This window comes from Ruditapes philippinarum, unplaced genomic scaffold (assembly GCF_026571515.1).
Source record: "Ruditapes philippinarum isolate M1 unplaced genomic scaffold, ASM2657151v2 ctg7299_1_1_1_1, whole genome shotgun sequence".
NCBI classification, from domain to species: Eukaryota; Metazoa; Mollusca; class Bivalvia; order Venerida; family Veneridae; genus Ruditapes; species Ruditapes philippinarum.
Genome location: NW_026862430.1, coordinates 125,770 through 151,320, shown reverse-complemented (window position 1 = coordinate 151,320; position 25,551 = coordinate 125,770). Strand labels below are relative to the sequence as shown.

General features: G+C 33.4%; 2 protein-coding genes across 2 annotated transcripts; one reads left to right on the top strand and one right to left on the bottom strand.

Moving 5' to 3' along the window:
• Positions 1–6,365: 6,365 nt before the first annotated feature.
• Positions 6,366–7,423, bottom strand: LOC132719053 (uncharacterized). The gene is made up of 2 exons (XM_060702791.1): positions 7,139–7,423; positions 6,366–6,577 (listed from the first exon to the last, which is right to left on the bottom strand). The coding sequence occupies exons 1-2, from the start codon at positions 7,401–7,403 to the stop codon at positions 6,366–6,368; spliced, it is 477 nt and encodes a 158-aa protein (XP_060558774.1). The 5' UTR covers positions 7,404–7,423.
• A 6,166-nt stretch (positions 7,424–13,589) lies between these two features.
• Positions 13,590–15,886, top strand: LOC132719048 (monocarboxylate transporter 6-like). Its single transcript, XM_060702786.1, has one exon. It carries the CDS (start codon positions 14,357–14,359, stop codon positions 15,638–15,640), a length of 1,284 nt encoding a protein of 427 aa, XP_060558769.1. The 5' UTR covers positions 13,590–14,356; the 3' UTR covers positions 15,641–15,886.
• The last annotated feature ends 9,665 nt before the right edge of the window (positions 15,887–25,551 follow it).

The window sequence follows — 25,551 nt, the reverse complement described above, 5'->3', positions numbered from 1 at the left end:
GCAGATTAACCCCCCTGATGTATATTTTGGTTGGGGGCCGCGCCGAAAATGTGGTCATTTTTTTTCAACAGCATTTCTCAAACAAAAACAAGTGTTGGGGGCCTAAATAAGGTATTTTTTCACCATTTGAGACAACAAAAAGGGGGTGAAAAAGGCGTTAAAAGGCGTGTATATCGGGTAATGAATTATACAGTGTCTTAGTCCATCAATTTTAAATGGATGGAATCGCGAAAAGTATGTATTAGGAAGATGAAGATTACGTTATATCATTAGCTCCATAAGAAATACATCTGAAGCTCCAATATCTGGAAAGTTAATTGAATATATTTCTTCAAAACAGCTTTACAAGTTAACCTAAACATTCTTTTCTTAAGGCAATGAAATATAAAGACGGCCGTACAGCAATATATTGATTAATCTGTTTTCTATCATGTGGTTTTAATGCCTTTATCATAAATAATAAAAAATCAGAATGTAACACAGGCAATACTGCAAAAACTAAGAAATTACATGCGGAAGGCATTACAGTGACTCAAATTTAGGATACCGCAGTTCATCATATCGATAAACAAATACTAACAACACTTTGTATTGATAATGCCCAAGTAACTCAAAGATCTTTCAATGATTTTATTATGCATCGACGTTCCAATTATAACACAATAATTGACATGTTACTCATCATGCTTTTTTAATATCTACTAAAGTAACATTTTCTTGAGTCAAATCTAAGGCTTTGTATAATTAAGGTATAAATGTACGGTCTACAATCACCAGAACAAGTATTAACATTTTTAGATAGAAATAAACCATGGTTCCATGTATGATTTGGACCATGAAGTGTGTATACTCTCCCAGTACGTTTAACGTTTATCAGAATAAACTACTGGTAATTCGAGAAAATCTATATATCTATGTTTTGAGAACCATTACCTAGATTATTTTTTAACAAAACATAGCATTATTTTCAAAATGCGAACTTAAAACTGACCATTGTGATTTAAATGTAAAAACAAAGACGTTCATTACATTACAAGGCATCCGTTTAAAAATACCATTATGCTCTTTAGTTATAGGGTAGGGTCAATATCATTTAATGAACAAATATTATAATATACATGTTATATGGTAGATGTATCTAAGCTTGAACAGGGATATACATATGTATAAATAATTAAGCAAGCTGTTATTTTTGGTAGCTCAAAATTACCGAACAAGATTTAATGACAGAAAAAAATTGTAATATTTGGTTAGTTTAACATTTCTATAAAGTTCACAGGTCTATGATTTGGAAAAGTTCCAGATGCCTACAAAGATATATACTTATTTTTCTGCTTAGTAAAACGAGAATTATACATGTACATGTATAAATGTAACAAGTTCCAAGGTTTCAGGCAAAGTCTTCATAAATGATACTGAGTAATTCCTTGACCAATACTGTTTCAAACGGCCTCATTGTAACATATAAACACATTGGAAGAAGGACATAAAAAGTCAACATTTACTTTCAGGCAATTAATCGGGTATTAGACAGGTGTAGCAGTAGGCATTTATCAATTAACAGTAAGCATTAAACAGTCGCTGTAAGCATTAAGATTTAAAGTAAGCAGTTGACAGTAGGCAGTTGACAGTAACCCAGATAGCATTCTATATGGGACCCATGTGGGGCCCATATGGGCACCTATATGGGTCCCATTTGGGCTGCCCATATGGGCCCCATATAGGAAGTGCAACCGGGTTCCAAATGGGTCCCATCTGGGCAGCCCTTATACTCAATATGGGATTCACATGGGCCCCATCTGGGCAGCCCATGTACACAATATGGGCCCCACATGGCAGCCCTTGTACTAAATATGGGTTTCAAATGGGCAGCCCAGATACTTCCATTCTGGGTAGATTTTGAATTCTGGGTAGATCTATTTTCAATTACTTCAATTATAAGTTTGCTGGACGTTAAGATAGCAACCGCTTGCTACAGGGCATGATTCTTGTACTTGCATTAAATATTCAAGTGATGTTTTAACTCATTCTGTTTCCTGGAACAGACAGATTATGGCACAAAGCCTTTATGATCATGCAAGAAAACAATACACAATGTATATGCTTTAACAATGTAACTTTATTTAGTAATCTCACTTATGGTAAGTGTATATCATATATATATACAGATTCTCAATACATTCTGTGGACGCCTGATGTCAACAAAGAAACCTTTACTTATGTAAATAAACTTAGAAAAGTGTACAATATAAAAATCCGAGTAAACTGTACATATTTGTAAATCCACAGCATTTCATTTTGACTACATAGTTTTTAATTCAAAAATACAGAAATATTAATTATTATTTCAAAAAGTCCTATGTAGTAAATATTACTTTGGTACACTAAATAAGCAACATGTAATGGAAAACTGTTTATAATGTACGAACAAAATAATTAAAAATGCAGTTTTATAACATTAGATACCTTACAGATCACTATAAGGAAAAATTAATCTTATGCTAGACACTGGTAAAACTTTACAGAAGGTCTTTGGAACTCCAAGAAATATAAGTGTATAATGTTTAAATTTCAGTGAATCAACAGTATGACCCCAAATGTCTTTTTAACTTTCTACATAATTCATAGAAAAAGTATTATACATTTACTGTAATTCATTACAAATTTCTATCTACCAATTACTTTCATTTTCAAATGATATAGATCTACATCAATTAATATAAAAAGTTGTTCATTACAACCATGTATTACACTTTGGTATGGTAGTGCTGAAGAAAAAAATGTTAGGCTCGTGAAAAGTAACAAATATAATAAAACAAAACCTTGGCACAGTTGTAATACTGTTCATAGATGTGTAAACAAAATATTATGCAGCTGATGAAAAAAAATTAATATAATTAACAAAACCTTAATTGGCACGGTTGTAATACTGTTCATAGATGTGTAAACAAAATATTATGCAGCTGATGAAAAAAAATTAATATAATTAACAAAACCTTGGCACGGTTGTAATACTGTTTATAGACGTGTGGACAAAATATGCAGCTAATGAAAAGTAACAAATATAATACACAAAAAGGTTGGCACTGTTGTAATTGTCAACAAAATATGCAGCTAATGAAAAGTAACAAAAAGTAATACAAAAAAGGTTGGCACTGTTGTAATACTGTTTATAGAGACGTGTTAACAAAATATGCAGCTAATGAAAAGTAACAAATATAATACACAAAAAGGTTGGCACTGTTGTAATTGTCAACAAAATATGCAGCTAATGAAAAGTAACAAAAAGTAATACAAAAAAGGTTGGCACGGTTGTAATACTGTTTATAGAGACGTGTTAACAAAATATGCAGCTAAAGTAACAAATATGATACACAAAAGGTTGGCACGGTTGTAATTCTGTTAATAGACGTGTACACAAAATATGCAGCTAATGAAAAGTAACAAATATAAAACACAAAATCTTGGCACATTGAAATACTGTTTATAGACATGTAAACAAAATATGCAGCTGATGAAAAGTAAAAAATAGTTTGTACAAGTTTGTAAAAATCAATAATAATTAAAATGTGATATTACACAAAGATCAAATTTGTTGTGAAGAAATTCATTAAAAAAATTGTCAGTAAAAATAGTTGGTTTCAGTAATTTCTCCGATATTATCAAAGTTTCAACAATAACAACAATAAAGATTACAAGAATCATCATTGTAAAGTATTTCAACTTAATTTAAAGGTTAATACCATATCAATACATGTGTTCCCTGTCAGTGTCAAGTTTTGACAAGATGTTATATAATTGTATTGATCAGTATCAAAAACATTCCCCAAGCATTTAATGTCTTGATTTAAATAGTAACAATGTTTTTTGTTTGTTTGTTTCATTTTACGCCTTTTACGTCATATAGGCGGGTAGTTTCCTAACCATCGTTTCTGGAGAGTTACACCAGTACTACACTACCTTCCTCCGTACAGTAACAATGTTTAATGGAAAAAAAACAACAGCATATAGACAACAGAAAAACAGCATATAATGTCAACAACAAACATAACATAGCAGCAGAATATACTGACTAGAAGGCAAAATTTGACTAGACAAGAATTTTGCATTTACAAGAAAGACATGCTATGCTGATGACCTCAAACATTAAAATTAGCAACAAAAAATATAACAAGATAAACAAATGAGCCGCTTACTGTAAGTTCTGACCCTTATCACATTTTAAAAATACCTTGATACATATTGACTTTCAATCAGTGGAATAACTTATATGCAGATGAAGTAAAGGTTTGAAAATGTAAAATAAAAGTCATTTATTTTATGCCTTTGAGTGTTTTTACTGATGTATCCGTGAAAAATATATTTGATAATTTCACAGTAAAATGATTAAAATTTCAAACTTTTTATGACGAGACTACTTTTTAAAGATTTTATCATCATTCAAATTTTTTGAATTCAATAAATAATATCATGGCTATTCAACGTTGATTGTCAAACTTTATTTTTCAGCCCAAGACTTCCTGTATTTATGAGAAATTGGACTTAAATTCAACTAAAATTGATGTTAACAGTGGGGAAAACAGATTTAATATTAACGTTAATATTGAGGAAATTTCATTAGCATAAAATAAAAAGACACTTTATTGTTTGTTGTGTAAGATGTAATTTTATATCATTGAAGGAACTTTAAAAAACAGTGTTTCTCACGAGCGCATAGCCACTCATGAGAATACTGTTTTTAAAGCTCTCTTGATGATATAAAATTTCATCTTACACACAAGCAAACAATATCCTCTATAAATTTTGCATTTTTAAATTAAAAACATGTCTAGTCACTTCCTTCATTTTCTTTCAGGTAAGGTCTCTGACACTTTGTTTCTTGCTTTCCTTCCCCCATCGCAGTCCGCGCCCCAGCCAGCCACTTTTGAAACCTCTATTTCAACATCCGTCCTCGTTGCAGCCTTTGTCGGCAAGTTCCTTTGGACACATTCTACAAAACAAGCATTCTTATCCTTAAAGAATGAAATGAAGTGAAATGAAGGTATTGAAACCATTCAAAGGTCATAAAGCCACCTTGTAGCATTTTGAGCAGTATAAATTGGAATATAAACTAATTCTGGTATGTTTTACCAAATATAGATGTTTGTTTCCTGGTTTTACATAGCTTTTCAAAATATTTCTGTGATATCGCTGCAGTCAGTTTGTAAGCTGAGATCATCTTATCGGTGTATCAGTAAAGAATGTTAAGGTAAGCAAATAACTTGCTTTACAGGAAGGTGATTTCTGTTTATATTATGCATCAAAACACAATGCATGGGATCAAAACCACACAGCATGTAAAATATTCTCTCTCTTATTAATTTCCATAAAAGCTAGTCAAGCATTTTCCTTCATTAAAGCAATACCCGAAGACACAATAACAAGATCTTGGATAATATATCTATTTTGAAGACACCACTTTGCAAATTTGTAAAATATCACTTCCTATACAATACATTCAGTATCTAGAGGCCCACAAACTTTTTCTTCCCCCTTCAGCCACTTCATATTGTACATTTCTTGCCAGTTCATTTGACATGGTTTCTTTCATCAAGCTGTCAACAGTTTCCCGTACATCTCTGCCATACCAAACATTGAGAGGAACCGCACCTTAAATAAAGCAGAACATAAACTTTTTTTTAATATTAATTTTAACACTACTAAGTGATGGGCTGCAAGTCACCAAATGACAAATAATTGTCAACTGGACCTCAAAAACATGATCTGCCAAGAAAAACTGTTTGGATTGACAAATTAAAAGATCTTTCCTCATATATTTACAGCCTAGGACAACACCTTAGTGACTTGTGCCTTTATGTTTGTCCCCTCCACCGAGTGTTATGGGGCACATTATCATTGTTTTTTTTTACAAGAGTTTTATTCAATATCAACAGAATAATTTTTGATAATATAATAACAGCTTAATTCCTGGATTTTGCGGGTACTAGTCATTTTCCTGGTATTTTGAAAGCTGCCAGCATTTTGATTAATGAATTGACTGTCTTGTCCTAATTAATAATTAATGTTTGAAAACGAGGCCAACTGCCCATGTCTTGTGCTCATGGCTATTATAGCATATATAAATAACATAACTGTGTCAATATGAATCAAAAAATTAAAAACATGCCAGTTTTTAATTCTGAAATTAATGCAGCAAACTGTTTGTCCACTGTGCAATATTTTCCAACATAAATATAGCAGAATGATTATACATTATCATCAAGTGCTCACCACAGACCATTATGTTATTTCGCTTTTTAGGCCAGTGGATATGGGGTATACTTTTTCAGTTACTAATGGAGCAACATACATGACTAACACTATGCTTACCACAGATGAGAGCATTGTCTGATCTCCAGAAGCTTATCGAATGCTTCCATCTGCTCAGGATAACGAATAGGGAATGAGATATCTTTCGGAAGTTGCAGCGGTTGGTCATCTGCTGCTGACCTTAACAGCATTCGCTGCACCATCCTCTTAATTTCACGATTCTTCTCTCGCATTGTCTCCAAGACTCGGAGAATCTGTGTAACAGCAGCTGAAAAAAAGGATTCATAAATTCTAGGCCATATACTTTTAGAAGCTATGTGTGGTCTGGATCCATGCTGGTCGCAAACCCATTATGTTGGTTTTGTCATGACCCGGCTCAAATGAAAAAAAATCCAGTATTTTAAATTTTTCCTTGGCTTTAACAGTAATTAACGCTAAAATCTCAAAAGGATTGTTGAGTGTGCAAGGTCACAAAATGTGAAAATGATAAGAAATCATGAATTAAACTTAACATATTTTTGAGCCTAGGCATGTCATTTGGTGAAAATTAATATTCTTGACTCTTCCTTTGGATAACAGTAGTGGGGTCAGGCAAGAATATGCGCACAAATTCACATCATGATAAAGACTAACACAAGTAATCATCAATTTCTTTTGAATATTTTTTTTTGAACTAGGGGCGTCACAAGGTGAAACTTTCCATTTTTGGCTGTGTCACTCAATCCAGCTTGTTATAACATTTATTGACTTGTTTTGAGAATAATTATAACATTTAATAAGTATGTACTGTAATAATAAATATATTTATAGCTCCGAAGTTTATACTTACTGGGCCCAATAATCTGCCCACGGAAGGGTGTATCAGAAGCACCTTGTATTGGAGAAGCACTTTGCACATCACTGCTGGCCTCTCGCAATGCCTGTGCAGATAAGCGAGGCGGAGATGAAAGTAGGCTTTGTGACTCTTTGGGCGTTGTTGCTTGGTCAATAACTTGTGGTGGCCTACTCTCTGTGTCTGTCTCATTCTCATCAGTGCCACTATCCGATTCATACAGCCTTTTTGATGGCCTATTTACAATAAAATGAAAATACATTAATAAGTAATTATAAAATACATATATAATACATTATTCATTAAGTGAGTTATTGCGCCAAGTGACAATATGATTATGACCGGCTGGCAAACATGTACTATTCTATGTTTACGTACCAAATTGTTGTGCCGCAATTTTGTCTACCAAGGATTTTTAGCACGAATGCGTTTGTTTCCCCGATAGATATTTCATGAACGGGAAGGCTAAAGACTTGGGGTCGGTCCATTTGGAAGCTTAATACAAACGTGAAAGTGATAAAAGATTTTTTTAATTGTCTGGACAATTGTTTTCACAACGGCCCGGGAAGTGAATCCCTTGCTTGCAGGCTCGAATCTGGAGTTTCTGGCCTTCGCTTTAACTTAAAGTATGCTTTTAAAGGGCGGTATAATTTACAATTTTTTTTCGGTTTTTGACTTTTTAAAGATGAACACAGGTTTAATTATCTATCGGGTCATATTTTTTCTTCCCAGGTCCGATACTCGTGCCTGTGCAACATAGGGCTTGGTTGGTACTTGAAAAAAATACTTGAATTTGTAATAATAAGTATTTGCATTTAATATTTTTAAAATGCTTATGAATGAAATATTGGTACACAAAATGGAAGGGACTTCTAAGGCTAGGAGGGGTCACTGGATTTCAAATGATGGTGTCCCTTTAAAAAAGGATCTCTTAAAATTTAGTCTAGATAGAAACAATATTATTAAAATGTTAGTGTTCGACTCCGTCACAGTTAAGTTATTCAACAAAAACAACTATACACATCCATAGGTCAGCTAAAGTGCCTAATAGTGGGCGTAAATTCTAGAAAATGTCGCAAATTAAACTGACAAAAACTATCGCGAAATTACATGGCAAAGGCAAAAACAAAAAAATAAATGACTTTTACTTTACTTTATCCAGCGTAGGGTCGCGAGATCAGAAATCTCTATAACCCTCTCGAGGTCTGACACCCAATGATTATTATCCGGTATAACAGTATATAATTTTTTTTTCATAACCTTATCGAGTCTGTTTTTTAGCGAATTCAGCGTTGGTGAACATACTACAGAATTTGGTAATTTATTCCATTCTGGTATTACTCTTAATGAGAAAAAATGTTTTCTTAATTCCTTTTTACATGATTTTATTTTCAACTTCATGGAATTTCCTCTGATGTGATAGTTATCAAGTTGTGCTTTTTCAAAAAATACATTATAATCTATATTCTTCCTTCCCATTTAATAATTTCCATGCTTGTATGATATCACCTCTAAATCTTCTGTAAGCCAAAGTAGGAATTTCCAGAATTTTTAATCTTTCTACATACGATAAATTTCTGATACATTGAACCATTTTTGTTGCTCTTTTTTGAACTCTTTCGATTGCTTCAATATCTTTTTTAAATCTTGGACTCCAAATAATATTTCCATATTCAAGGTGCGGTCTTATAAGTGTTTTTATAAAGTTTCCGAAATTGCTTGATATTAACATGCAAGAAGGTATTTCTGACCAATCCAGTTATTTTATTTGCTTTATTGATACAATTACTTATGTGATGTCGAAATTTCAAATCTTTATCATATAATATACCTAAATCTCTTTTTTCCTCACTAGACCTCAATTGTTTAGTTGTAAAGTCACTTTTCATAAAATATTGATGTTCCGTGTTATTGTGTCCATAATGAATAACACAGCATTTGTCTACATTAAATTGCATTAACCACTTTTCACTCCATTGTATTAAACTATCATTGTCATTTTGTATTTGGTTAAAGTCTTCATTTACATTTGCCAGGTTAAATAATTTGATGTCATCCGCAAGACGCAAGGTACTTTTAATTTGACTTTCAATGTCATTAATGAATATAGAAACAATATTGGTCCTAAAACACTTCCCTGTGGAACACCACTTGTTACACTACAATAGTCAGATTTTACTATTATTAACAACAACACACTGAGTTCTGTTTGTAAGGAATGCTTTGATCCATGATAAAAGTGCACCACCAATACCATAAGATTGCAATTTAAGTATTAGTCTAGAATGTGGAACCATATCAAATGCTTTTTTTAAAGTCATAATACAAACAATCAAAATTTCTGCCTTCATCTAACCAATCTGTCCACTTTTCCATGACTTCTAGTAACTGAAGGGCACATGATCTAAGCGATCTAAACCATATTAGGCTGCAGAGAAAAAGTTGTTAACATTCATATAGTCTACAATATTATTCCTTACTATTTTTTCCAACAATTTACAGGGTATACATGTCAAACTAATTGGTCTATAATTTCCTGGTGAATCTTTACTTCCTTTTTTAAATAAAGCTTTGATGTTCGCAGTCTTCCAATCCATAGGCAATATTCCAGTTTCTACAGATTCAGTAAATATAAGTGTTAAAGGAGAAAACAATTGATGTTTCTCAACTCTTTTAAAACCCTTGGGTGAAGCAAATCTGGACCACAAGATTTATTAACATTTAAATTCTCAAGTAGCTTAGACAATACTTCTCCACTGAAATAAATGTCATTTAATGTATTTCCACCACTGCGATTTGTAATATCTGGAAGATTGTTGTTATCTTCAATTTGAAATACACTTTTGAAGAATTTATTAAGTTCATTAGCTTTATCTAGGTCACTTTCTGTATAAGTGCCATTTTCACATTTTAAATGAGAAATACCACTTTTTACTTTCTTCTTGGAGTTTGCATATTTATAAAAAGCCTTCTGATATTTTCTGATATTTTCTTTTCAAAATCTGACCTTGCTTTTCTACATTCCTTTGTTGCAATATTTCTATTGTTACAATAGTTCAAATAGTATCTAAGTTCTTTTGTTTGTTGATATCTATTCCATGATTTATGTTTTCTCTTTACAGCTTTCAAGGCTATATTTGTCATCCACAAGGGCCTCCGTTTATTGAACACACGTTTAAAATTTCTTCTAGGTATGTGTTTATTTACACTATTTTGAATTTTTTCTTTAAAAATTAACCATTTATCCTCCAGACTTTTGTGCTGAAATTCAATACTCCAATTGATTGAACTCATTTCAAAATTTATGGGAGAGCGTAATCACCTCTATCATACATAAAGTTCAATTTATTTGGTTCTTCAATTTGCTCTACATTACATATAATGTTTAAAAGTCAGCAGTATATGATCACTTTTACCAACTGGTGGAAAGTGTTCCAATTTTTCAATTAAAAAAACTCTTCATTAGTAAATATGAGGTCCAAGGTGCTAGGATTCTGGCCATTTCGAAATCTTGTGTGAAAATTCACTATTTGATATAAAAAACTATCACGTACTGCTTCGATGAATTCATGACTACTATGATTTTCAGGCATATTAGAAATCCAGTTGATCCAATCAATCTCACGATAATTAAAGTCACCCATCACAACTATTCTACTGTGAAAACTGTCTTTTATACAGCTAAACATAGTATTTAATTCTTTGTTATTTATATCACATGAATTTGGAGATCTATATACTATACCAATTAGATATTTTCATGTTTATTAATTTCAACTTCACACCATACTGCTTCTTTACAAGAAATGCTATTAAGTCTTTCATAGAGAGATGCCCCTATACCTAAGCGAATAAATAATAAGGTTCCTCTGTTACCTTTGTCAGTAAATTTAGGATTGCAAAATAACTGATATCCTTTAATATTATAACTCAACAAGTCAATAACATCTGCTGTTTTAGAAAAAGCTTCCGTTAAACCAATAACATCTGGCTGATGTATAAACACAAGAGCTTCCATTTCTGTCCATTTATTAGCTATACTGTCAGCATTGGTATATAAGCATTTTAAAACCATCAATATTTTCTACACTAAAGTTAACAGTAGTTTGTGATGAATTTGAAGAATCTGTTATATCACTATCTGAAGAAAAAGAGTCCATACTATTACCACTATAATCTGTATCCACTTCAGAAGACAAATCTAAAATCTATTTTATGATCTAATAAAATGTTTGAAGAAGTGTCATGAATAGCACTTACACTGTTAACAACAAATGATACATCATGATTAGTGCAATCAGAATGCTTCAAGATAAAGTCATTTTTACTATATACAACTTCATTACTAGAGGTACTAGAAACTTGTTTCAAAGAAGAAGAAAAATTAATATTAACAAAACTTGAACTATGTAAACACGAACTGTTTTTATTACTGTCTATGCAAATACACTCCTGCTGGAGCCTTCCCCTAAAGGGGAACTATGCATTAATGTTTGAGTTTCAGATGTATAGGAATTGTTATTTAGACTTCCTGTCATATCTGTGTTTCTTTTAAAGAGTTCATCTTTAAGTTTTCGAAAAGTGAAGGAGGGATCTATCTCTCGACGTTTGGCAACTTCGGCCTTCATTAAATTATTCTGTTCCCTCTGACGCATGGTATAGTCTGGAGTTATGATAACATTTTTAAATTCAGTATTTCTTTTGACAATTTTACCATTTGTGACAAATCTGTGTTTTTCAGTTTCATTTGAAAAACTTACTTTAAGGGGCCTTGGTCGGGGCCTAGGACCTGACTTTTTTTTACCAAGCCTTATTATATTTATGCCTTGCTGAACAGATGCCAATTCACACATCTTTTTAACATTCTCAAGATCTCTATTTTCATAATCTTCAAAACTTTCATCTGCTTCAGGGAGACTAAATACTATAGCACTATTTTTTCTCTTTTCACGCTCCTTGAAATCCATTATGGCCTGATCAACTTTAATTTCATTTAAGAGGTTAGAGTTTTGTTCCATTTGCATTTTGTCTAATCTTCCCCTCCACTTTGCTTAACCTTTTGATTAATAGAGTCCTGTGATTCTTTTTAAGTTATTAACAATTTGGAGCACTTTCCGTACACCTGGAACTGCCTTCTTACACCCATCACAATACCATATTATGTTTTCACTGATTTTAGATTTTGTTAATTCCTTATAAAAGCTTGACGACAAACCAGAGCAACTAATACAGTACCATCCATCACACAGTTCACATTGAATACCATCATTGATGACTTCAATCTTACATATTGAACAGGAATTTTCATCAGCTATGCTATAACTATGATCATGTGACTTGTGCAAATCTTCCGAATTTACATCAGATAATTTACTTTTCTCATTTGTAGATTGAACACTTGTGGCAGACTTGTTGGCAGTCTTATTTGAAACTAGTCCTTTTCTTCTACCTGCCATAATTAATATATATACTTCAAAATAGCAATTTTATTTGAAAAATAATTGGCGGCCATTTTGAACTTGAGCAGACGAACCATGTGCTCTTGAAGTCTTTTTCAGATTAAACAATGATAAGGATAAATTCACAACAATTGTTTGATTAGTACGTAGAGTGATAGTTCAAAAACTCATTTAGGGGTGTCAGTTAGTAGGGAGGGGGTTATTTAAACTTAGAACGATTTAATTTTATAGCTCCATGCTGAATTGCGACCATCTGCCAAACCGGAACCGGAAGTGACGTTTACACTTACCTACACACACAATAAATCTGTAAGGATATTGTATGAAAGGTCGTTATACGAAATCGTCGTTAAATGTTCCGAATTGAAATGAAATATTGTTTCCGTGTACAATTTTACAATTTAACGTTTCAATACACAATTTGATATTAAGCGGCAGCGGAAATCACGTCTGCGCATGCTCGAAATAATTTTTTAATCAAATGCTGATTTTAATAAATTATTTCTGAATTAATAGTCTAAAAACACATTTTTATATTTAGATTATAAAAATTAAAACCAATATAAAAACTAAACAAATTAATTTCTCGCACCTGCTCAGGCATGCTAATATTTATTGGGTTGCCCGAATGGGACCCATATGGGTCCCTCATGGCTTGTATATATGTTAATGCTACGATTTTTATAAAAGATAATAGCAATTTATGCCAAGGTGGTCACACTATAGCTCAAGTTCTAAAGAAATAAATAAACGAAAAATCGTTTTTCCTTATAGTGCTGTAATATGGGACCCATATGGGTCCAATATGGGCGTACCCAAATGGACTTGCCCATATTGGTCCCATATAGGTCCAATATGGGCATACTCATATGGGCTTGCCTAGATATAGCCCATATGGGTCCCATATATGCATGTTTGCTGGGAAGCAGTTGACAGTAGGCAGTTGACAGTAAACAGTAGGCTGTCGTTTATGGAATTCCGTATTAATTTGTTTAAAATGTATCAAGAAAATGAACATAAATTAATCAAATGTCCAGGCCATGCATTATTGTTTGAATGTTTCGTTTTTATGTTGTTTCCGATTTTATATATTTTTTACATATTAAATGTTTTGTTTTTACAAAATGAAGAAAAACAAAAATAAACTAGTTAAATCAGTTAAATAGAAAAAATTATGCTACAAACTGAAATGACAGATTCGTGTTCATATGATTAAGTGATTCAATGCAATGTAATGTAATGCCATTTTATTAAATTGCATGCAGAAACATGAAGTGTTCCTCATTTTGACCGGATGATGAAACGCTGAAATAGATTATGACTAATATGCAGTACATACAAGCGTGGTTTTAAAACGATGTACATGTATTTAGATCTTACCAATATTTGTGTATGCTTATATTTGTGTATGGTAATTTTTAAAAAAAGATATTTCCCTTAAAAGGAATAAAAATATAGAATTTTTCACTAGAATTTAATTGCATATCTTATCGCATCACAAACTTCAGGTTAAATATAAGCGTTTGGTTATTGCAAAATATTGCTTATTAGCTGAACAGAACGTGACATGAATTCTACAATTTTTACGTATATATAAATGTATATCACTACATGTGTGTTTATATAAAGATGTATTGTAATATATCTAATTATAAACTTTACAATTCTGGCAAAGATCATATACAAGAACAGTGTATGGTACGAGTTTGATATTGTTGCAGTAAAAATAGTGCTCTTGTGACTATCACATAAAAATATGGCGTCTAATCGGGATATTATGGAGACTTCCGAGAGAATACCTCTTTTGTCAGAATCTTCAACGATAGTTCGGATTCAGCCATCAAAATGGCGTCAATGCTCTGTTCTCATAGCATGCATGTATTTACACTTCATGTCACTAGGATTTGCTCCAGTTCTTGGAGTAATATACGTGGAACTTATACGTCAATTTAATTCTGCGCGATCAGTAACGGCTATCGTGCAAAGTATGTTTCAAGGACTCACTTACGTCGGAGGGATCTTATTTTCGGGCATTGTGACGAAAATAGGAGTAGGTGCACCTGTTATGATTGCATCGGTGTTAAGTGGCCTGGCAGTGTTTTTCAGTGCATTCTCGGTGAATATCTATATGGTTATTGTACTTGTGGGATTTGTTGGAGGGTTGGCTATGAGTATTAACTACTTATGTGCATTCGTTGCTGTAGGTTGGATGTTTGTTTCAAACAGACGTTCTGCTCTTGCTTTCCTTACAATGGCAACTGCCGTTGGACAAACATTTTTACCTAATTTTGCCGACTATTTGATAGACGTATATGGATGGACTGGAGCATTTATGATATTTGGCGGGCTTATCCTCAACAGTATTCCATGTGGCCTACTTTTACATTTTTCACAAGATTTTTTCTCGAAAGAAACTACTCAAAGCTCAAAAATAGATCCGGTTAAGGAGAAGATGTGTCAATGTAATTCAAAACAAGATATTGCTTATATACTTTTTGTAGTTGTGTGTTTTATATTTCCGGGAACAAGTGCTGTGGAGAGTTGGTTTACAGTTGATTTGAGTGAACTTAGAGGATTTGACCGTCAACAAGGAACTATTTTGTTATCACTAGTCGGTGCCTTCGGCTTGTGCGGAAGATTGCTTGGGACTACTTTACTGAAAATTTGGGCGAAAGTTAAGATAGCAATACCTTTGGCAATATCTTTCGTGTTTCTTGCACTTGCCCATTTCCTCGTTGTTTACTTTATAGACTTCTACGGAATGTTAGGTGGAATATTTGTTCGTGGAATTTCTATAGGAATGGTAATGTGCTTGATACCAGGGATGCAGCTTGAACTGCGTGGAATTAAAAGGTTTCCTCGGACAGTAGCGCTATGTAACGTTTTGAGTGGGGTGGGGATAGTTGTCTGCGGATACCTTGGTGGATTAGTTGCTGACTGGACTGGTGGATATGATTTAGCGTTCTATATCGCCATTGGAGTGTCATTACTATGTGGAGTGTTGATGGCAATCATTAGGTGCTTACAGAAACTTGAATAGATATACGAATCTTAGGATCTTCTATAAACACGTGGGATAGTTAAACAATGTTTATTAATCACGTTGGTCATAGAGTTCCCCAGAAGTTATGGCTTAATCCTAGCAACGGATAAAAATCGAGTTTTACTTCATGTTTGAAACATTTTACTGGATACACCTACTCATAGTGAGTCAGGAATCCGTATATATACACATGTTACATTTCTATTAATGTCTGTTATAAACATTCAACTTAACATAACGTTCTTTTTATCTGACATTATCTTGATAATGACCATTTTCTGACTTTAGTAAATGTAAATGAAATTGACTTGTTAATTATACAAGTGTTTTATCACATAACTTAATTTCAAAATTTCATTTTTTTGCTTCAAAGTGAGATTTAAATTCCTTAAATTAAGTTAAGTGTTGAATTAAAACTGGCCATATGAAGCAAAATGACGTTACCAAATGCAGTGGTCAAAGGCCACGCAACTAAATCAAATGTTGAGGCGTCACAGGATTTTTTTCCTCTTGCTTAAAGATGCACTAGAAAGTTGTGGTCTCTTGTGAAAGCCAAGATGTATGTGATGAGGCGGCCCTGTTCCTTAATAAGGCATGACAGAAAGTAATACTTTCGGTCCGAAATAAACATGTACATTCTTTGTTTATTCGCCACTAATTAGCATATAACGATCCACTGCTGTGTAAACGCTGCAAATGTAGTTTAATCGCCTATGAAAATATATTCAGCAAAATTTTGCCTGGTGGGCCTTATCACCGTCAGGGGCCAATAAATGCGAGTCACATATTCTCCGAAAATGGTTTCATGGACCACAGACCCTATAAACAGTTGGTTTGAGAAAGTTCAACCCGCAAACGCGGTGAAATACCGCCCATTGCTTCTTAACTTGTCAAATGAGTGGCCCGCTAATTCGATCTACCATTGCAAACGATATCATTTCCCTTCCGCCAAAAACTTCCCACATTACCCAACCATTTGACGTAGCAGAATTCCGTAAGACAAAAATTAAAACCCTCTTAATTCATAAACTCTGCAAAAAAGACTAAATCGGACTTGTGGTTCGCTGAGAAAAATGTCGGTGCCTTGTTTAAACTTATATTTGAGAATATTTTCACAATGTGATATATCACAGAGGGCTTTTGAAAATATGGCATTAATCCCCTTGACTCCAATGCTATCGATTAGTCCCTTCTTCCGAGATGAAGTGCAGAAACTGACATTTAATGAAATGAACTATCAGCTAAATGCTAAGTTTCGTTAGTTTACTGGCATTTCTATCGAAAAGAATGAAAAAGAATGTGATTTTTTACCAGAGGAATCGTATGTCCTAGACTTCTCCTAATCCCCCGTGCAGCAAACATCAAATTTTGGTGATTTTGATTGAAATGAGTACATTGCTTAAGCCATGGACGTAATACGGTGTCCGAAAACATGCACGCGTCCGGTACATCAACAGATGAGTATATGCTACCGATTATCCAAGAATATGTATTGTTGACAGCGACGAAGGTATACTTCACAACGCTGAATCAATGTCCATTGTATATCATGACTCTCTCTTTGAGCATTCTGGTCGTCCCTAAGACTAGCAATCGTACCATTTGTTGTCGCCACCATTGAGCATATAACGGTCCACTGCTGTGAAAACGCTGCAGGGCAGCTACATCGCCTATGATAATATGACATTTTTTCTATCGGGTTTTCGGTTTTCAGGGATTTCCAGATTTGAAATTTATTGTCATCTGGCAGCAGAAATCAAGGATAAATAGCAACACTTCAAGAAGAAGAGGCGCAACGCAAGAAAAAAGGCGAGAAGAAGAAAAGAAGCGAAGCAACAAAGAAAGGTCGATGAAGTAAAACGAAAAATGGTGAAAGAAGTTGCTAAGGCAAAACGTTAGACGGAAATTTAACTTTTAGAAATAATAAGGACCTTGCATGTCCAAATTATTAGTTTCTAAAACTTATTATATTTACTCAAATTATAGGCTCTTGAATCTCCTCATACGGACTTACAATGTCATTTTTAAGATTTTATGTCTCCTTATTAAGATTTGCAAAGTTAAAATTAGGTTTATTTCTCCTTATTATGAGCAGGGTCTTTCAAATAGATTTCAAATAAATTTCTATTTGAAAGACCCTGTTATGAGTAAACATTCATAATTTGTTGAAACTGGGAGAAACAAAGTTCTAATAAGGTTTTTTTATCTCTTCTACTTATGAGTATCAAAGTCCTAATGAGGCTTTTATTACTCCTAAATAAAACTGAAAGTTCCTTATCAGGTTTTTAAAACTCCTTATATGAGCTAAACAGATTTCTTTTAGAAAATTAAGGTATTGCACCAAACTGTTTAGTACAAAAACACTTTGAAAATGTTGTCATTATATTTGAGATGTTCGATCATGCGACCACATATATGCATCGAGGACATGTTGTAAGGAAAGTGACCGTGCGACCACATGCACGCATCACAGGTTTCTTCTTCTTCTTCTTCTTCCAATACTGTACATAACCCACTCTGGAGCATTGACGTACAGGGTGTATGTACAAAGTGTTGTGCGGCGAATAAGTGCAGATTTAAAAGAAGAACATGTTAAAAATAAAATCAACTCCGGCATATTAGGGCCCCATGACTAGTCCTCCCTTGAAGGCCTCAAGGTTGACTGCTGTGGCTAGGTGCTCTGGAAGCTGGTTCCACAGGCGGATGGCCGAAGGTACAAAGGAGAACTTCATGGTGTCTGTTCTGCAGAATGGGACATGGAATCTGTGTCCATAGCCATGGCCACCAAGTGTCAGGGGGTGGAAGTACTGTGCTGCTGGGATGGCTATGAGGTTGTGCGTGATCCTGTAGACCATCACTAGCTTGGCATTGGAGCGGCGATGCTGTAGAGTTGGCCAGCCTAGGTCTGCCATCATTGCAGTGGTGCTGCTGGTAGTTTTGTAGTTGCCTTTTACAAATCGGGCAGCTCGCCTTTGGACAGCTTCAAGCTGGTTGATGTTGGTGGCTGTGTGTGGGTCCCAGACTGTGCCTGCGTACTCCAGGATTGGTCTAACAAGGGTCTTGTAGGCCTGGGCCTTGATGTCTTGTGGGCAGCTTGTGATGTTTCTTCTGAGGAATGATAGAGAGTTGTTGGCCTTTTTGATGGTAGATTCTGTATGTATGTTCCATGAAAGATTATTAGCGATGTTGACACCAAGGTACTTTCCACTTTTGACAGATTGAAGAGTTGATTGATGGACCTTGTAAGCATAAATGATGGGGCTTCTTTTCTTGGTGATGTGTATGACTTCACATTTGCTGGGATTGAAAGACATCATTCCCTTTCTCCTACGAGAAAGGCACAAGGAGCTGTCCTCTCTATTATTAAAGGGCAGACTATCTTTCTTATTGTTGATAAGGAGGCTAATTTTTACAGGTATTTCTTGAAATGGTGCATATACAACAATAGTAACGCAAACCAAGCGGGTATCAGTTTTTAAATTCGCTATGAAATTATAAACAGATCATATATATACATGTATATATAATTTCCTGGGAAGTTTGAGTTTACAGTTTTTTCTACTTTTCATTTTATGTATATAATATACCCGGTAATGATTTTATAGTTTGCAAAACAGAAACGTTTCAAAAACGTTTAAAAGGCATTTCAATATGTGAGATATATTTCACACTTTGTTTGCAAATATTACCTCAGAGCATATTCGACTTGCACTGTCATACAGCGTTCACCGGAAATAAGTAGACTGCGTACACATTCTACTAAACCCTGTACATTCAACCACTGCATCCCGTTCACTTAAATTTGTTTTTCTTGCTGGACTCTGTACACTGGGAAGGCCGTTTGTCGCAGTTTGCTTATCGCAGTTCTAGTTGAACGGTGACAACTCAATTTTCAAGTAATGGAAGACATATTTTGTATAAAAGACGGAATTTCAAACAGCAAATGCGTTTTAAGCTTGATTTAGTGTCAACAAATACGCTACACTTTATCGCCAATTTTACAAAAAGTATTCAATTTGCAGAGAAAAGCAAATACTGCACAAAAAGCATCACAAAAACCAATGCTATTATGACGGAGAAATAAGATAAAACATTACCTTTGGTTAATTTGATGTGAGCCTTTTTACTACATGTACTTTCATTTTCAGTGTTTTGATGGACTATTTCCGGTGAACGCTGTACACCAGTGCTTTTCCTACTTGTAATAGAAAGGGTAATGTAATTGGCTGCAAAAATGCAAAGAGACTAGAGCAGCCGACAATTCTGACAATGTTAAGACTGTACATATTTGCAAGCCTAATCTCAAAATGCTGAATTTGTAAAATACACTTTTCAAGCTTCCATCTTTTAAGAACTGTCTATCAATCTGAGAATATTAAGATAGAAATTTCTAAAGTAAGTCAACCATAAGTACAGAGCCGGTTCAGTTTGCACGGATGTGCATCCTGGCTTATATGTATCTCTATGCTGGTAAATTAAATTCCGTTTCAGCAGTGTAAATGTGCAGAGTTGTTATTTACACAATATCATGTACATTTATCAAAAAAATAGACACCCCCCCCCAAACAAAAAAGAAAAAAAAACAAACAAAACAGCCACCCCCAACATATAGACACATGCACGCACGCACGCACGAACGCACGCATACAATCAGCAAAAATGCCATGACGACTTTACATCCATCTGACGACTATGTATGCATGTCACTGGCGACCTTAAATAAAGATGTACTCGTATGTATAGTCGTCAGGTGTACTCCTTTGTTATTCATAATCACTAGTCACTTCTTCGGACTAACTTTGAAGTTTTCAATAAAGGTTAAGGGTTTATAACAAGTGAAATAGATCTTGCGGGGTTCACAGATGAAAAGTCACGAATTGCGATCGGTGGATGTACTTGGCAAACCGGATCGGATGATCGCGCTGAACCGACGACCTTATATTAAAGTACGTTTCATAACTCGGTATTGAACTACTCGGTTACAGCGAAAAGATAAATTGCAAGCCATAATTATCCATTGCTTCTGCGACCTAATGCTCCATTTTCGCTGCGATGGACCTACCTCTTATACGAAAGTAAATACGTACATAAAAATGTTAAACATAACAATAATTAAACGCTTATTTTGATGACATTTGTACTTTCTTTGATAATGTAATTTACTTCAGCTCGATTGAAACACACGTGTATGGAACGCCGTGACTGTCTTATGCTATCAATATTTTTGCTATCTTCTGAAATGATGATATTATTTTGTCATTTAAGCATATTAACATGTGCAATGTACATCATATCTTGTCTACAGGCAATGCTGACTTGTTCAAACAGCATGTTAACTTGTCAAATAATCATTATGACATGTGCAGACAACATGTTAACTTGTCAAAGTATCATGATGACTTGTGCAAACGACATGTTAACTTGTCAAAATATCATGATGACTTGTGCAAATGACATGGTAACTTGTCGAAATTTTATGATGACATGTGCAAACAGCATGTTAACTTGTCGAATTATCGTGATGACATGCTCATAATACCTTGACAAGTTAACATGTGTTTTGCACAAGTCATCAAGATTCTTTGACAAATTAATATGTTGTTTGCACAAGTCATCAGAATAATTTGAAAAGTTAACATGGCATTTGCACAAGTCATCACGATACATTGACAAGTTAGAATGGAGTTTGCACAAGTCATCACGATACCGTGACAAGTTAACATGCTGTTTGCACATGTCATCATGAAATTTTGACAAGACAACATGTCGCTTTCACAAGTCACCATGATACTTTGACAAGTTAGCATGTTGTTTGCACATGTTATCACGATGATTTGACAAGTTAACATACTGTTTGCACATGTCATCATGAAATTTTAACAAGTTAGCATGGCATTTGCACAAGTCATCATTATACTTTGACAAGTTAACATGTCGTTTGCACAAGTCATCATGATACTTGGACAAGTTAACATGCTGTATGTACATGTCATAACGATAATTCGACAAGTTAACATGCTGTTTACACATGTCATCATGGAATTTGACATGTTAGCATGGCATTTGCACAAGTAATCATAATACTTTGACAAGTTAACAGTACGTTTTGACATGTCAGCATGATACAAGGTAACATGTCATTTGCACAAGTCATTACGGTTCTTTGACAAGTTCACATGTTGCCTTCACAAGTCATCATGGTAATTTGACATGTTAACATGCTGTTTGCACAAGTCATCATGATACTTTGACAAGTTAACATGTCGTTTGCACAAGTCATCATTATACTTTGACAAGTTAACATGGCATTTGCACAAGTCATCATGTCACTTTGACAAGTTAACAAGTTGTTTGCACATGTCATCACAATAATTCGACAAGTTAACATGTTGTTTGCACAAGTCATCATTACATTTTGACAAGTTACCATATCATTTGCACAAGTCATAATTATACTTTGACAAGTTAACATGTTGTTTGCACAAGTCATCACGATATTTTGTCAAGTAAGCATGTTGACTGCACATGTTATCATAATAATTTGACAAGTTAACATGCTGTTTGTACAAGTCAGCATGTTCCTTTGACAAGACATGATGTAAATTGCACATGTTAATATCATCGTTTCACAAGATAACAAAAACATTGATTACATAAGACAGTCACGGCGTTCCATACACGTGCTAGTTACGTATATTAATCAATTCGCGTGGAAGTAAGTAAATTATATAAGTCATATGAAGAGACATGATCGTGACCAATTAAGGCTCTGTCCCGCGAAAACCCCACACAGACCGTAAGCAACCCATTAAACAATTGATAAAAAAAACAGCAACAAAAACAAACACATAATATGAATTTATCAACAGCTGAATGTGTAAGGTTTTATTTTGGTTTGGTGTACTTTATTTTTTTTCCTTTCGTTCAGTAAAATAAATCAGATTTATCATTTCATTTATGTTCATTGTAGGCCTAATTGGATTCACATTTAAGGATAAAGAATGTTTCACTACAGTTGAATCTTATAATTGTAATTGTTAGTAGCATTTCTCAATTTATGACCATACAATATCTAAATAAAGGTTGTCATTTACTGTAAGAGTAATTTTGCTTGACACTGCTAAAATTTATAGACATTGTATTCTTAGATAGCGTAAACATACCAAATTCACATACTTCTAAAAGGCTGAACAAAGCGTCAATTAAGAAATTTTTATCATACCTTTGCAATGTGCTTGCTTTTTAGCCATTGTTACTTTATCTACTATAATTATCTAATTATCACTCTTTTTCAATGTTTTGCCAATTTCTGTATAATTCATTATATAATTAAAGATAGACTTTTATTAAAAAAAATATGTTTGCCTATAGTTGTTTGTTTGGGATATATTGCTGCATGCCGTATGATGATATTGTGATATGACGTGAATTGTTCCTATATTTAGATACAAAATCTACATGTATTTGATATAATATGTTTAAATAATATCATGCTGATGTCTTTTGTTCTCATACTTAAACTTTAGCGACTTGATATGAAATACTTTATTATATGCTTTTCAGCGGATTACTGATTTATCCGTGAAAATTATATTTGATAATTTCACAGAGAAAATTATCAAAATATAATTTCACACTTTTCAATGACGAAACTACTTTTTTAAGATTTTCCCCATGTGGTACCTCAATTTTATTTTTACTGACAATTCTGACAATGTCAGACTGTTCAAAGAAAAAGCAAAGCTGAAATTGATAAATAACTTAAATGTCAAAAGTAATAAAAAGAAGAAAACTTACTTCTATTCCTTCAAATTCCAATCACCAAATTTCGTCTCTAAATTTTTTTGTTTCATTTTTACAGTCTGAAAAATACATTTCTTCCACATGCAAAACTGCTCTTGGTGACATTTGGGCATATTAAAGTATCCTACGAGCAATAACTGCCGTATGCTTTATTAATAATTGAAAAGCATTGACAGCCATCAGCCGAAGAATAAGTAAACAACCCAGCGTTCCTGAGTCAGCTTCCCCAGTTTTCCATTTTCCTAGCTGTTTTTTTTTTATTGTTTTCACATCTGTCAACACTTATTTTTTGTCTGTTACAATCCTCAAATATTTTTTTTTCTTTTAAAAAGGTGTATGACTAACAAATCCAAATGATATCCCTCTGAATCAAACACAATTATTTTCCTCCCGTGAAATAAACAACTTTAAAAAATGGCTGCCGCTTACATTTAACAAAGCCAGGTCTAATATAAATTCGCAGTAAGTAACAGAAATTTGGATGGATGACTGGACTTTTTCTCCTACAAGAATTGTTTGTTTTTATTATTAAAACAAGCGAACATTCATAATTTTTTGAATAAAATGAATAATATCACCGTCATTTAACGTTGATTGCCGAACTTATTTTTTCAGCTCAAGACTTCTTGTATTTAATGAGAAATTCCGACTAAATGGGGCTCTCAATGGGGAAAACAGATTTTAATATTAACGTTAATATTATGGAAATTTCTTTTTAACTTGTATTAAGCATAAAATAAAAAGAAAATTTGTTTGTTTGTTGTGTAAGATGTAATTTTATTTCATCGAATCGGCTTTAAAAACAGTATTCTCACGATATATCCTATATGTATTTTACAACATACGCTTAAATTTTATCATAATTTTCTATAAACGAAGAACACGTTAAATAAAGTTCATTGCACATATTTGAAAACAATGTTGAACATAAAGGATTTAAAGCTTACAAAGTTAATGCATAAGTTCTTTTTTTATATAAATATGGTCCAACATTAGTCCTACATAAGTGCCTTTTCATATACATGTATCCTGATATAACTGATATGTGTCCATGTTTGTAAGTGATTGATAATATTTGAAGAAAGGAATACTCATCCTCTCATCCTTCCAAATATAGAAAGTATTTTTATGTTTATTCTGCAAATTAACTGCACAGTTTTATGACTTCATAATTGATTGTTATGAGAATAGATAAAGAATTCGATAACTACTTGATTTAATATGTTTAAGATCGTGACTTACAGATTTAAGTATAAACGTATATATTTATTACTCTGATTAGATTGAATCAACAAGTACTAAGATGTCAATTAGGCCTAAATGTGCTATAATTTTCCTTTTTTTTAAAGTAAAAAGTAACCTATTGATCATTCACACGAGCTATCTTTTTTAGCGTTTTGGCAATAAGTACTGTTATAGTGATTTAATCTTTTGTAAGTCAAAGTACCAGTTTCTTAATATTTTGCCATCTTTACCACAAATTGTTTCAATTCAGCGCTATTAAGCAATTCACATTATTACAACATGATGAAACTAATTTTTGCCCATTCTACCCTTTTTTCCATTAATTTCCAAACAACTGCACTGTCATGTACCAGAAAGAAGACATTCAAACATTTCTATTTTACTGAAAATAATGAAAATAACCGTCTGAACTCTTGTTGTATAGATATGCCAAAATGATATACATGTACATGTAAATTTTTTGTTGCTGCTTTTATTTCTAAATAATCTTATGATAATTGCTGGAACATTTGACAATGCATCACTATTAGACATGATTACTGTAAATTGATTCTATAAAAATACTTTTTTACAATTTCCTAGCCCTTATCAAAAATACAGCATTGATATTGACAAATACACAGTGACACTATCTTCATCTGATTACAACGGATTTCATCTAAAAATAGCTTTCATTTCATCTTCAAGTTGAAACTTCTCGGCCATTAATAATCATTTATTTTTTAAATTGATTCATTCACTTAGCAGTAATTAAATTGCCCGCGGATGATTATACATACACGATATTCTGAGGATATGTCTGTCTCTAAATTTATCCTAACTCGCCCAACGCTATTTTTGTTGAGCTATCCTTCTCACCG

What these genes read in the sequence shown, in the direction of transcription:
- LOC132719053 (XM_060702791.1), bottom strand. Translation starts at nt 7,403, where the DNA reads ATGTATTTTCATTTTATTGTAAATAGGCCATCAAAAAGGCTGTATGAA. An exon ending in TGGGCAGATTATTGGGCCCA is followed by an intron (nt 6,578 to 7,138) that starts GTAAGTATAAAC and finishes CCTTTTTTTCAG; the next exon opens with CTGCTGTTACACAGATTCTC.
- LOC132719048 (XM_060702786.1), top strand. Translation starts at nt 14,357, where the DNA reads ATGGCGTCTAATCGGGATATTATGGAGACTTCCGAGAGAATACCTCTT.